Here is a 15319-nt window from a genome sequence, read left to right on the forward strand (position 1 = left end):
TTGCAGATGACATAATATGAGGAAATGACTGTTCCACAAGAAAAAAGATAAAGAACTTCAAGACCTCACATCAAGTTTCAGCAGACTATAACCGATGGATTTCAAGTGTGGTGCGACACGTCGACTGAGACATCCACATGCACAAAAACAAATTAGGAACACGGTTTTAAGCTATATTGCAGTGTGGCACATTAATGAGTGAGAGCTTCAATAACGCTCATATCTTGCAAATTTGTCTTGCCTAATTCCAATAAAGATATGTAAGAATGAACTGCAACATGTACATCTTGCCAAAAGACTAAAATTACAAGGTATATGAAATCACTGGTTGGAAAATCCCCCTCACTGTTGATGACTTTTTTTCAGGTGGCAGACACTGGTCTAGTGAGTCCTCAACCATCTTCCAATAGAATCACTACAATGCTTCTATAAGATAGATAGCTTCACCCACTGGAAATAAGTTGTGCCTCTTCACAATATTGAAACAGACATATTAGTAATACCTTTTTTGTAATGTATGGAAAAAGTTTAAATCTATTATATTCCAAGATGTGGCAATGTTTTGTGGCTGTAAACTGACTTCAGCTACCACAGGGTTCAGTTTTGAGTCCACACCTGTCCTTATCTATGTGAATGGCCTTCCAATGAACATACATCAAGCAGAGTTGGTCCTTTCTGCAGACAATACTACTGTTACAATAAATCCCATCAAAGAGGACACAACAGATGAAACTGTTAATGATTTTTTTGCAAAAAAATGTGGTGTGGTTCTCTGAAAACATACCCTCCCTAAATTTTGAGAAAACACACTATATTCTGTTGTGCACAACAAACAGACTCATGTCAAAAACTGATGTAGCATATGAACAGAGATCAGCAAGCAGGATAACATTCTACAAATTTTTGGGTATATATACTGATGAAAACTTGAACTGGAATAAGCATATTTCCAGCTGCTCAAACAATTAACTTCAGCTACTTTTCCTCTTTGGGTAAAGTATCCAGTCTTGGAAACAAATGAATCCATCTCCTAACATATTTTGCATATTTCCATTCAATAATGTCTTACGAGCTAATTTTCTTACGCACCTTGATGGAATTCAGGAGATCACTCAAACCATCCAAAATTGTTTTTTTGTCTGGTGGTAGATGCAGAGTATCAGCAACTTCCGTAGCAGTTCTTTCCTTTGCTCCCAGATAAACAAGAGATAATACAACCTCCAGACCATATGGTGAGTAAAGGAAACTGCCTGTAGTTTTGCATAAGGCCTGAAATTTTAGACACATAATCCTATAAAACAATATTGTTTGGTCAACTGAGAAAGGTGTTGGATTTTTATGGCAGTTACATTTGTTACTGTATAGTAATTGTTTTTGTCACTTTAAGGCAAAGATATGTTCATTTGTTTTTATTTATTTACTACTAGCTAATGCACATCATACGTTGCAATGCCTCTTTCAATTATGTTTTAGTTTGCTGGAAGTAGATACAAATAAATAAGACACTTATATATGTAGAAATAAATGAATTACTTTACATTTATCATTTACCATGGATCCCTTGGAGAGGATTCTCTGAGATGTGGAAAGAGCCAATTTTGTAAGATACTTTCTTACTCAGATACATGAATATTGTACAATTCTAATGCAAACAGAGTTATGAGCTATAATCCTTGTGAAGATATTCATTGATGTAGTAGAAAGAGTTGGCCAACAGGAGGTTCTTTACTTCACTCTGAAACCGATCTTTATCACTTACAAGACCTTTGATACGCTCAGTTAAGTTATTGAATATGTGAGTACCCATGTATTTGACTACTTTTTGTACTAGTGTTATGCTTCTATAGTTCTTATATAGATTGTTTTTGTTTCTGGTATTATAATCATGTTTTGTACTATTTTGTGTAAAAAGAGACATGTTGGAAATGACAAAGGACATCCATGAGTATATCTACTGAGAAGTAGTAGTTGGAATACCAAGATTCTTAAAGAGGTCTTTGCATGCTGATCCAAGAGTGACACCAGATATAATTCTAATGACTCGTTTCTAAATTTTAAAATTGTTCTCTTTGTGAGAGGAGTTTCCCAAAAAGATGATTCCATAACTCATTAGTGAATGGAAGTAGCTCAAATAAAATAACTTCTTCATTTTTAAATCATTCTATTTCTGCTATCATGCATGCTGCAAATGTAGCTGAACTAAGGCATTTCATTAAGTCTAGAGTGTGAGTTTTCCAATTTAGGTTGTAGTCAATTTGTAGCTCTCAATGAATGTCATATGTGAATAAGATTATTCAAGTGCTTTGGGATATTCAATATTTTTGGTTTATCCATCTTGTGCAAAAACAAATAAATTTTTTGAACTTTCCACCCATAAGCATGGAACACACCATGTGAAAAACATGTAATCCAACACTTGAAGTGACTGATATTGTTGATGTTCGTTGAGAATGTAAGTCCAACAGCGATCTGTAGCCATTTGAAATGAAATAGCATGTTGATGGGAATGATAGTAATAAGTGAAATGAGCACATCTCCATTTGACTTGTTTTGTGTCCATGGCTGAGGGGGGTGGGGGCTACAGACTACCAATGAAAGGCACACATGCCACAACAACTGTTTGTTATCGGTATAAGAAACAAAACTCAAATAAAGCATCTGTGAATGAATGTCCACATTACTACATACATACAGAAATGTCACTGCTAGACATTGTACACAATGAAGTCCATGAGACACAGTAGGTGGCAAGCAGAAGGGACTGAGGATGATCAATGGTAGGATCCAACCTGGCACTCAGAGAGCAACAGGCTTTAGGGGCATAAGGTGTTGGTCGGTGTTAGAGGTGTAGCTCAATAATGATAGATGCCAGTGGGAAGATGATGCTTCTGGGACATCGAGTGCCAGTAGATGCTGGAGACACAGCTCGATGACAATAACTGCTGGTGGGACAATGGTTCTTCCTGGACACTGGGCATTTCAGATGTAGGAGATAATGCCTTGACGATGATAGTTACTGGTGGAATGACAATGCTTCTGGGATGTTACGCATCAGCTGCTGTCAGAGGCAATGGCTCAATGTCAATGGCTGCTGGTGGGATAGCATGTGGCACCTGGGCAGTGGCGCTGACTTACGAGGGGCAAGGTACTTGGTGCCCCCCCCCCCCCCCTCCCCCAATAGTTAAAAGTAGGGGTCTCGCCCCCCTCCTCAATATTCAAATATGCATTTCTCACTGCTCTCTCCCCTTTCCTCATCCTTTACTGGGAAATTTGTTAAAACTTGCACATACATTTTTGCATAATAGTATGTAATGATTGTGTAGGAAAAAATACAGATTTTACGAGCTATTGCATACTCCTTTCTGCTACTCCTCCAACCTCTGCATATGATAAACTGTCATGACAGGGTTTGCCCCTGCATCTGTTCTTTTCAGACACTTTTACTGTACGGAGGTATGTGGGGAACAAAAGCTCACCATGAGCTCGCAGCGCTTTGGCTGCTGGGATGAGCTCCACTTCCTCCCACTGCAGCCTGCTGGCAGCTTGTAAAAGAAACTAATGAGCAATGGTGACACCGAATTTGACGGCGATTGCTAGAAGGACTAGGTAACGTTAAAGACTCTTCATTCATTTTTGTAAATTCTATTGACAATCACTAGGTACAACACCACACAAATCAGTACCGGCTCCACGGATTTTGATGTGTCAAGCGCCCCTCCCCCTCCTCAGCCTCCCTTTTTCGACATAGTCAACTTTTCCCACAATATATTTCATACATATCACACTCATTCATCTCTTTGTTGTCAATATGTCTTTAATATAAGAGCAGCAGTCAATGATATGTTTACAGTGCAATTTAGGCCATTTTATTTCGAAGAAATGTTTCTTTTGTAAATCGGAGCATACTCTTTCTGTACCATAAATAATTTACAATAAGACCCTTGATTGTATGAATAATTTGTATTTCCAATTTATTCTCACATTCCTTCATTTACGCAAGATGGATTTGCCACCCCCAAATATCTGCCGCCCTGGGCGATGGCACGGTTCGCTCCTCCCTGCCCCCCACCCCCTCCCTAGAGCCAGCCCTCAGAATAATCAACACTATTGTTACATGGCTACTTCTTGTTAGGCACACAGTACTGTTATGCAGGCCACATCTAATGTTGGCAGCGAACGTAAATATTTCGGAGCTGGGCATCGCCAGTGGTCAGTTAGTCTTACTGTGACTCGGTTCAGTTGTTAATCTTTTGTCCCTTACTGTCCAGTTTAAAATGGACAAGTTTATAATTAGGAAGAAATGTGACAATGTGGCAAGTGTTAGTGATGGTGAAGCTATATCCAGTGTTAGTGGTGCTGTGTGTGACAACAAAGACACAGATAGTGATGGAACTGTGGCGTGACAAAAAACGCTGTTCCTGGAAAAAAAAAAAACAACACTGTTATCAGCCCTCTTGGAAACAGCAATTTGCATGGATCTATTACAATAAAGTAAAAAAGTTATTTTTTGCAAAATTTGCAGACAAATGTTTGAAGAAAATTGTTTTCACTTTTCCCATAAAATGGAAAAAACTTTCATGGAAACTGGCTTTTCGAACTGGAAGAAAGGAGTAGAAAAGTATAAAGCACATGATGCATCAGGCTGCCACAGAGAAGCTGTACTGGAATTAAATGCCTTAAATTTGAATGTCAATGTATTTAGCCAGATTTCCAAAGAAAGACTGACACAAATGAAAGAAAACTGAGCTTGTTTACTAAAAATCATATCTTCCCTCCATTATTTAGCAGTGCAGGGGCTTGCAATACATGGGCATACTGATGAAACAAGTCACTTTGACAATTTATTACACCTGTGATGTGAAGATAACCAGCTACTTTTAATATGGTTACAGTGCAAAACTTACAAATGGACATCCCATGACGGGCAAAACGAAATTTTGGGCATTTTAAGCCACACACCTTAGGAAATTATTGGAGGACATCAAGAATGCAGAGTATTTTGCAATAATAGCAGACAAAACACACAGACATAGCCACCAAAGAGCAATTTAGTATCTGTACAAGATTTGTTGATGCTTTGCTAGAGAGAGAAGAATATTTTTTAGGGCTATACTCAATACAAAGTACCACAGCTAAGGCTCTGTTTGATATTATTATTGACATTTTAAGATGATTTGATTTGCCTACATCTAATTGTAGGGGACAATGCTTTGATGGTTCAGCTAATATGGGCGGATTATATAATGATGTCCAGGCAAAGTTTATAGATATGGAGAAGAGAGCTATGTTTGTGCACTGCCTTGCACACTGTTTAAATCCAACACTAAAAGACACTGTGAAAGCAGTTCCAGAATGTCAAAATGCATTGAATATTATGAAGGACTTAATACATTTTGAGAGAGAATCATTTAAAAGATTAGATCTGTTTGCTCACCTGAACACAGATGCCCCTACAAATTTGAAACCACTCTGTCCTACAAGGTGGGCCGTGTCTTCAGTTCTGTCCAACTATACAAAACTTCAGGAATTGTTTCTAAATGTTTCAAGAAATGACAATTCAGACACTGGAGGCAAAGAAAATGGCTTTTTGATTAATATGCAGAAATATGATTTCTTTTTCATGTTATCACTTTTGGTAAAACTGTTTGGTCACATTGATACCGTAAACATAGCACGACAGAGGAAATCCCTACACTTAGAGGAGACCAATAAGACGATTTCCACTCTCATAACTTCTATTAATTTTATGAGAAACAATTTTGAATCATTCTGGGGTGAAGTAACTTCAAAATATCAAGATATTGATGTTGGTTCCTCAAAATTACCCCATAGAAGAAAAGTCCCTAAGAAATACGATGACTCCATCAATTCATCTGTAGAAACATTTACTGAAGTACGTGACAAATATAGAAGATAGTGTTATGAAACAATGGATACATCCATCAGCTCCTTGGAATCACGGTTCAAAACTCAATCATTCATGTTTGTAAATCAAATTGAACAATTTTATCTTGGTGATAACAAACAGTCATTCAATATTTTATCTTTCTACAAATCAGATATAGACAAAGAATGCTTGCTTCTCCACCGAAGCATGTTTCATGAGATTATCCAAAGTAGTGGTTCTGCAAATATTAGTTCGTTGGATGACATAGTGAAATTCCTAAAACAGGAAAACCACCTGTTTGACCTACTGCCTGAACTAGTGAAATTCATACGTGTAGTGCTGACATTTCCAGTAATGTCCTGTTCCACTGAGTGATCGTTTTCTTATCTGCGGAGGGTGAAAACGTACCTTCGTTCTATAATGAGGCAGGATCATTTTAATGCCATCGTCCTTCTCAATGCCCATAGAGATGAATCGCTGAAACTCAACCTTGATGCCATATGTGACGAGTTCATATGCAGGAATGATCTGAGAAGGAGTACATTTGTCATCAAAAATTAAGATATGTTTCTTCAACTTTATTTATGTATTTGTTTTGAACCACTACTGACCTATACTCCAGCTGAAATGTCATTGTGATTGACGTCGAGGGGTAGGGGCTAGTCACCAGCCAATCGTAGTTTTCATGATTTTCAGCTGTTTGCATTTTTCATTATCTTCACAATCATTTTTTTGTTTCTTGAAAGTTGTTATGCTGTGAGGGGAATTTCACAAGAATATGATGTCATAACTCGAAAGGGAAAGTTGTTGTTGTTGTGGTCTTCAGTCCTGAGACTGGTTTGATGCAGCTCTCCATGCTACTCTATCCTGTGCAAGCTTCTTCATCTCCCAGTACCTACTGCAACCTACATCCTTCTGAATCTGCTTAGTGTACTCATCTCTCGGTCTCCCTCTACGATTTTTACCCTCCACACTGCCCTCCAATGCTAAGTTTGTGATCCCTTGATGCCTCAAAACATGTCCTACCAACCGATTCCTTCTTCTAGTCAAGTTGTGCCACAAACTTCTCTTCTCCCCAATCCTATTCAATACCTCCTCATTAGTTACGTGATCTATCCACCTTATCTTCAGTATTCTTCTGTAGCACCACATTTCGAAAGCTTCTATTCTCTTCTTGTCCAAACTAGTTATCGTCCATGTTTCATCTTCCAAACACTCCAAACAAATATTTTCAGAAATGACTTCCTGACACTTAAATCTATATTCGATGTTAACAAATTTCTCTTCTTCAGAAACGCTTTCCTTGCCATTGCCAGTCTACATTTTATATCCTCTCTACTTCGACCATCATCAGTTATTTTACTTCCTAAATAGCAAAACTCCTTTACTACTTTAAGTGTCTCATTTCCTAATCTAATTCCCTCAGCATCACCCGACTTAATTGGACTACATTCCATTATCCTCGTTTTGCTTTTGTTGATGTTCATCTTATATCCTCCTTTCAAGACACTGTCCATTCCGTTCAACTGCTCTTCCAAGTCCTTTGCCGTCTCTGACAGAATTACAATGTCATCGGCGAACCTCAAAGTTTTTACTTCGTCTCCATGAATTTTAATACCTACTCCAAATTTTTCTTTTGTTTCCTTTACTGCTTGCTCAATATACAGATTGAATAACATCGGGGAGAGGCTACAACCCTGTCTCACTCCTTTCCCAACCACTGCTTCCCTTTCATGCCCCTCGACTCTTATGACTGCCATATGGTTTCTGTACAAATTGTAAATAGCCTTTCGCTCCCTGTATTTTACCCCTGCCACCTTTAGAATTTGAAAAAGAGTATTCCAGTCAACATTGTCAAAAGCTTTCTCTAAGTCTACAAATGCTAGAAACGTACGTTTGCCTTTTCTTAATCTTTCTTCTAAGATAAGTCGTAAGGTCAGTATTGCCTCACGTGTTCCAACATTTCGACGGAATCCAAACTGATCCTCCCCGAGGTCCGCATCTACCAGTTTTTCCATTCGTCTGTAAAGAATTCGTGTTAGTATTTTGCAGCTATGACTTATTAAACTGATAGTTCGGTAATTTTCACATCTGTCAGCACCTGCTTTCTTTGGGATTGGAATTATTATATTCTTCTTGAAGTCTGAGGGTATTTGGCCTGTCTCATACATCTTGCCCAACAGATGGTAGAATTTTGTCAGGACTGGCTCTCCCAATGCTGTCAGTAGTTCTAATGGAATGTTGTCTACTCTCGGGCCCTTGTTTTGACTTAGATCTTTCAGTGCTCTGTCAAACTCTTAACGCAGTATCCCTCCCATTTCATCTTCATCTACATCCTCTTCAATTTCCATAATATTGTCCTGAAGTACATCGCCCTTGTATAGACCCTCTATATACTGCTTCCACCAATCTGCTTTCCTTTCTTTGCTTAGGACTGGTTTTCCATCTGAGCTCTTGATATTCATACACGTGGTTCTCTTCTCTCCAAAGGTCTCTTTAATTTTCCTCTAGGCAGTATCTATCTTACCCCTAGTGAGATAAGCCTCTACATCCTTACATTTATCCTCTAGCCATCCCTGTTTAGTCATTTTGCACTTCCTCTCGATCTCATTTTTGTGACGTTTGTATTCCTTTTTGCCTGCTTCATTTACTGCATTTTTATATTTTCTCCTTTCATCAATTAAATTCAATATTTCTTCTGTTACCCAAGGATTTCTAGCAGCCCTCGTCTTTTTACCTACTTTATCCTCTGCTGCCTTCACTACTTCATCCCTCAGAGCTACCCATTCTTCTTCTACTGTATTTCTTTCCCCTATTCCTGTCAATTGTTCCCTTATGCTCTCCCTGAAACTCTGTACAACCTCTGGTTCTTTCAGTTTATCCAGGTCCCATCTCCTTAATTTCCCACATTTTTGCAGTTTCTTCAGTTTTAATCTACAGGTCATAACCAATAGATTGTGGTCAGAGTCCACATCTGCCCCTGGAAATGTCTTACAATTTAAAACCTGGTTCCTAAATCTCTGTCTTACCAGTATATAATCTATCTGATACCTTTTAGTATCTCCAGGGTTCTTCCACGTATACAACCTTCTTTCATGATTCTTAAACCAAGTGTTACCTATGACTAAGTTGTGCTCTGTACAAAATTCTACTAGGCGGCTTCCTCTTTCATTTCTTAGCCCCAATCCATATTCACCTACTATGTTTCCTTCTCTCCCTTTTCCTACACTCGAATTCCAGTCACCCATTACTATTAAATTTTCGTCTCTCTTCACTATCTGAATAATTTCTTTTATTTCATCGTACATTTCTTCAATTTCTTCGTCATCTGCAGAGCTAGTTGGCATATAAACTTGTACTACTGTACTACTGTAGTAGGGAAAGTATGTGTGCATAATACACCTCTTTCCTTCAGCACTTGTGTTGTTCCATATAATTCTCATTGCATAGATGATTTTAGATAGCTTAGAATTTAAGAATGTGTTGTGGGAATTCCATTTCAGATTGTCTTGTAAGTAAACAAAGTAATTTTGTTTCAGTGACACTTAATTTTTTGATTTTCCAAAGAAATACTTGGTTTTAATGGATTTTTAATTTTGCTGTGTGTGGAATTGTATAGTTGCGACTTTTTTTTCTTTTTTTCTTTTAAGGATTAATCAGTAGCTTATTCTTCACCAACCACGCTGAAATTTTTTCATTTGTGACTTCAGCATACAGCCTAAGAGCCTTTCTATTTCCACCTTCAATCAATACACTGGTGTCATCTGCAAATAGGACTGGTTTGGAGTGTCGAACATGTAGATGGAAATGCAAAGTTATCTGTCAAATGTAGTACCTAATAAAATGATTCTTGGCCCCCCAAAAATATTTTTAAGTTGGTGCCTCTGCACCTGGGAGTGGCACATTGTGGTCTTGCTTCAGTGACAGGTGCTCACAATGAGGATGATGATTCCAATTGGTGGGCTGCTAGTGTGGGCAGCATCAAGCCCACAGTGGTACTGGCTGCAGCAGGATCTGGCTGTGGCCTGATTACCTTCCCACAGAGGGATATCCATATGGTGCTGAGTGGGCACACGATGTGGTATAAGAAAGTGGTGCCATGATAGGTAAGCTAACTGTTGGCGAGATTGGCACCGCCAAACACTGTGGAGGCTGTGTGAAGCTACGAAGTAAATGTCCTGAGTCATGAAAGGCGACACTTGTAAACATCTTGGTGACTTGTGTTCATGTGAGCTTTTTTCACATCATCCTGGAGAGGCGGCAGGCCACAATACCTGCATGGTATGTGAAGCAGTGTACTCCGAGGCGGATACAATAACTTGCCATTCAGAATTGTCACCTCAATAAAATTTAGCATCCCCACCTCCCCAAGAACCATGGACCTTGCCATTGGTGGCGAGGCTTGCATGCCTCAGTGACACAGGTGCAACCACAATGGAGGGTTATCTAATGAGAGGCCAGACAAATGTGTGGTTCCTGAAGAGGAGCAGCAGCCTTTTCAGCAGTTGCAGGGGCAACAGTCTGGATGATTGACTGATCTGGCCTTGTAACACTAACCAAAATGGCCTTGCTGTGCTGGTATTGCGAACGGCTGAAAGCAAGGGGAAACTACAGCCGTAATTTTTCCTGAGGGCATGCAGCTTTACTGTATGGTTAAATGATGATGGCGTTCACTTGGCTAAAATATTCCAGAGGTAAAATAGTCCCCCATTTGGATCTCTGGGTGGGGAGTACTCAGGCGGACGTCGTTATAAGGAGAAAGAAAACTGGCATTCTATGGATCGGAGCGTGGAACGTCAGATCCCTTAATCGAGCAGGTAGGTTAGAAAATTTAAAAAAGGGAAATGGATAGGTTAAAGTTAGGTATAGTAAGAATTAGTGAAGTTCACTGGCAGGAGGGACAAGACTTTTGGTCAGGCGAATACAGTGTTATAAATACAAAATCAAATAGGGGTAATGCAGGAGTCAGTTTATTAATGAATAACAAAGTAGGAGTGCAGGTAAGCTACTACAAACAGCATAGTGAACGCATTATTGTGGCCAAGACAGACACAAAGCCCACGCCTATTACAGTAGTACAAGTTTATATGCCAACTAACTCTGCAGATGATGAAGAAATCGAAGAAATGTATGATGAAGTAAAAGAAATTATTCAGATAGTGAAGGAAGACGAAAATTTAATAGTCATGGGTGGCTGGAATTCAGGAGTAGGGAAAGGGAGAGAAGGAAACATAGTAGATGAATATGGATTGGGGCTAAGAAATGAAAGAGGAAGCTGCCTGGTAGAATTTTGTGCAGAGCATAACTTAATCATAGCTATCACTTGGTCCAAGAATCATAAAAGAAGGCTGTATACATGGAAGAACTTTGGAGATACTAGCAGGTTTCAGATAGATTATATAATGGTAAGACAAAGATTTAGGAACCAGGTTTTAAATTGTAAGACATTTCCAGGGGCAGATGTGGACTCTGACCACAATCTGTTGGTTATGAACTGTAGATTAAGACTGAAGAAACTGCAAAAAGGTGGGAATTTAAGGAGATGGGACCTGGATAAACTGAAAGAACCAAAGGTTGTAAAGAGTTTCAGAGAGGGCATAAGGGAGCAATTGATAGGAATGGGGGAAAGAAATACAGTAGAAGAAGAATGGGTAGCTCTGAGGGACGAAGTAGTGAAGGCAACAGAGGATCAAGTCGGTAAAAAGATGAGGGCCAGTAGAAACCAATGGGTAACAGAAGAAATATTGAATTTAATTGATGAAAGGAGAAAACATAAAAATGCAGTAAATGAAGCAGGCAAAAAGGAATACAAATGTCTCAAAAATGAGATCAACAGGAAGTACAAAATGGCTAAGCGGGAATGGCTAGAGGACAAATGTAAGGATGTAGAAGCATATATCACAAGGGGTAAGATAGAAGCCGCCTACAGGAAAATTAAAGAGACATTTGCAGAAAAGAGAACAACCTGTATGAAGATCAAGACCTCAGATGGAAAACCAGTCCTAAGCAAAGAAAGAAAAGCAGATTGGTGGAAGCAGTATATAGAGGGTCTATACAAGGGCGATGTACTTCAGGACAATATTATGGAAATTGAAGAGGATGTAGATGAAGATGAAATGGGAGGGATACTGCGTTAAGAGTTTGACAGAGCACTGAAAGATCTAAGTCAAAACAAGGGCCCGAGAGTAGACAACATTCCATTAGAACTACTGACAGCATTGGGAGAGCCAGTCCTGACAAAATTCTACCATCTGTTGGGCAAGATGTATGAGACAGGTGAAATACCCTCAGACTTCTAGAATAACATAATAATTCCAATCCAAAAGAAAGCAGGTGCTGACAGATATGTGAAAATTACTGACTGGAATTATTATATTCTTCTTGAAATCATAAGGTATTTCATCATTCTCATACATCTTGCTCAAAGTCTGAGGATACTTCATCATTCTCATACATCTTGCTTGAAGTCTGAGGATACTTCATCATTCTCATACATCTTGCTTGAAGTCTGAGGGTACTTCATCATTCTCATACATCTTGCTCACCTGGTGCTATCAGTAGTTCTAATGGAATGTTGTCTACTCTCAGGGCCTTGTTTCGACTTAGGTCTTTCAGTGGTCTGCCAAATTCTTCCTGCAGTATCACATCCCCCATTTCATTTTCATCTACATCCTCTTCAATTTCCATAATAATCCCCTCAAGTACATTGCCCTTGTATAGACCCTATATATACACTTTCCACCTTGCTGCTTGGAACTGAGCTCTTGATATTCATACAAGTGGTTCTCTTTTCTCCAAAGGTCTCTTGAACTTTCCTGTAGACAATATTTATCTTACCCCTGGTGATATATGCCTCTACATCCTTGTATTTGTCTTCTAGCCATCCCTGCTTAGCCATTTTGTAGTTCCTGTCAGTCTCATTTTTGAGACATTTGTATTCCTTATTGCCTGCTTCATTTACTGCATTTTTATGTTTTGTTATTTCATTAATTAAATTCAATATCTCTTCTGTTAATCAAGGATTGCTACTAGCCATTGTGTTTTTACCTACTTGATCCTCTGCTGCCTTCACTATTTCATCTCTCAAAGCTACCCATTCTTCTTCTACTGTATTTCTTTCCCCTGTTCTTGTCACATGTTCCCTAATGCTCTCTATAAAACTCTCTACAACCTCTGCTTCTTTCAGTTTATCTAAGTACCACTAAGTACCGCTTCTCGCAGTGTCTCCAGTTTTAATCTAGAATTCATAACCAATAAATTGTGGTCAGTGTCCATATCTGCCTCTGGAAATGTGTTAAATTTAAAATATGGTTCCTAAATCTCTGTCTTATCATTATCTAATCTATCTGAAACCTTCCAGTGTCTCCAGGTCTCTTCCATGTATACAACCTTCATTCATGATTCGTACACCAAGTGTTAGCTATGAAGTTATGCTTTGTGAAAAATTCTACCAGGCACTTCTTCTTTCATTCCTTAGCCCCTGTCCATATTCACCTGCTACTTTTCCTTCTCTTCCATTTCATATTATCGAATTCCAGTCCCCCATGTTTATTAAATTTTTGTCTCCCTTAACTATCTGAATAATTTCCTTTATCGCATCATACATTTCTTCAATCTCTTGATCATCTGCAGTGGGCTTCACATCTATCTTGGCTACAATAATGTGTTCACTATGCTGTTCATAGTAGCTTATCCACATTCCTACTTTTTATTCATTATTAAACCAACTCCTGTTTTACCCCTATTTGATTTTGTATTTATAACCCTGTATTTAACTGAGCGGAAGTCTTGTTCCTCCTGCCACTGAACTTCACTAATTCCCACTATATCTAACTGTAAACTATCCATTCCCCTGAAACTTTCTGGCAGACTAAAACTGTGTGCCCGACCGAGACTCGAACTCGGGACCTTTGCCTTTCACGGGCAAGTGCTCTACAATCTGAGCTACCAAAGCACGACTCGCGCCCAGTACTCACAGCTTTACTTCTGCCAGTACCTCGTCTCCAACCTTCCAAACTTTACAGAAGCTCTCCTGCGAACCTTGCAGAACTAGCACTCCTGAAAGAAAGGATATTGCAGAGACATGGTTTAGCCACAGCCTGTTTGGAAGGTAGGAGACGAGGTACTGCAGAAGTAAAGCTGTGAGTAACGGGCGCGAGTCGTGCTTTGGTAACTCAGATGGTAGAGCACTTTCCCGCAAAAGACAAAGGTCCCGAGTTCGAGTCTCGGTCGGGCACACAGTTTTAGTCTGCCAGGAAGTTTCATATCAGCACACACTCCACTGCAGTGTGAAAATCTCATTCTGTATCCATTCCCCTTTTTAAATTTTCTAGCCTACCTGCCCAATTAAGGGATCTGACATTCCATGCTCCGATTGTGGAAAGCCAGTTTTCTTTCTTCTGATAATGACATCCTCCTGAGTAGTCCCCGCCTGGAGATCCGAATCGGGGACTATTTTACCTCTGGAATATTTTACGCAAGGGGATGCCATCGTCATTTAACCATACAATAAAGCTGCATGCCCTCAGAAAAATATGCAGCTGTAGTTTCCCCTTGGTTTCAGCCATTTGCAATACCAGCACAGGAACACTGTTTTGGTTGATATTACAAGGCCAGTTCAGTCAATCATCCAGACTGTTGCCCCTGCAACTACTGTACAGGCAGCTGGCTTCTCAATAGATATCCCTTTGTTGTGGTTGCACCTACAGTACGGCTGTCTGTATCACTGAGGCACGCAAGCCTCCCCACCAACGGTAAGGTCCATGGTTCATGGGGGGTAGGGATGGAGGTATGCTAAAACAATACCCATTCTTTGTTACATTAGCTTTTTAACTCATATATATTTTCTTCACTCATATTTTTTTATATTCTTGCAGCTAGTCTCTTGATGTTTTCATATTTTACAGCAGCTTTAATCTAATCCATGAATTCCAGTTGTAACCAAACTCCCTGTTTTCTTCTCTTCATCATTCAATCACTCAGAATAATGAATTCACATGAATGGCACAAGGGTGTAACCAAAGGGGGAGCCCTCCTATCACCTAAAAGATATTACACATGGCCCAGTTCCCATGTAGTGAAACTAAAGCTATTTCAATTTTCAATCACAGACGAAAAAGTGATACACTCTATTTATAGTCAGATAGGCCAACGACAGATTAAAACTATCTATATATCCACAGCACTATCAGCTATGGCCCATCCCTATTTCAGCCAAGATCAATTATGTTTGGCCTTGCTTGACCTCAGTTGTTTTGTTCATCAGTTCAGTTCTTACCTGCAGTTGAATTTAATGTAGATGCTACCATTTATTATTTTTCTGCCGAGTGCTGTTATGACAGTTTCTAATTATGGATAAGGTTGTAGCGAGAAAGAAGAGGAGAACCAATTTTGATTCATCCACTAACAGTATGGTAAGTTAAACATAGTACA

General features: G+C 39.2%; 1 protein-coding gene across 2 annotated transcripts in view; it reads right to left on the reverse strand.

Annotated features, from left to right (window-relative positions):
- The window catches only part of LOC126335402 (leukocyte elastase inhibitor-like), a 118994-nt gene that overhangs the window by 46352 nt on the left and 57323 nt on the right, over window positions 1-15319 (reverse strand). For both annotated transcript variants that reach the window (XM_049998652.1, XM_049998653.1), the window contains exon 3: window positions 1090-1269. In XM_049998652.1, the coding sequence (XP_049854609.1) occupies window positions 1090-1269 (180 nt within the window). The remainder of the gene's footprint in view (window positions 1-1089; window positions 1270-15319) is intronic.

The sequence above is a fragment of the Schistocerca gregaria genome, chromosome 2, assembly GCF_023897955.1.
Source record: "Schistocerca gregaria isolate iqSchGreg1 chromosome 2, iqSchGreg1.2, whole genome shotgun sequence".
In the NCBI taxonomy this organism is placed as follows: Eukaryota; Metazoa; Arthropoda; class Insecta; order Orthoptera; family Acrididae; genus Schistocerca; species Schistocerca gregaria.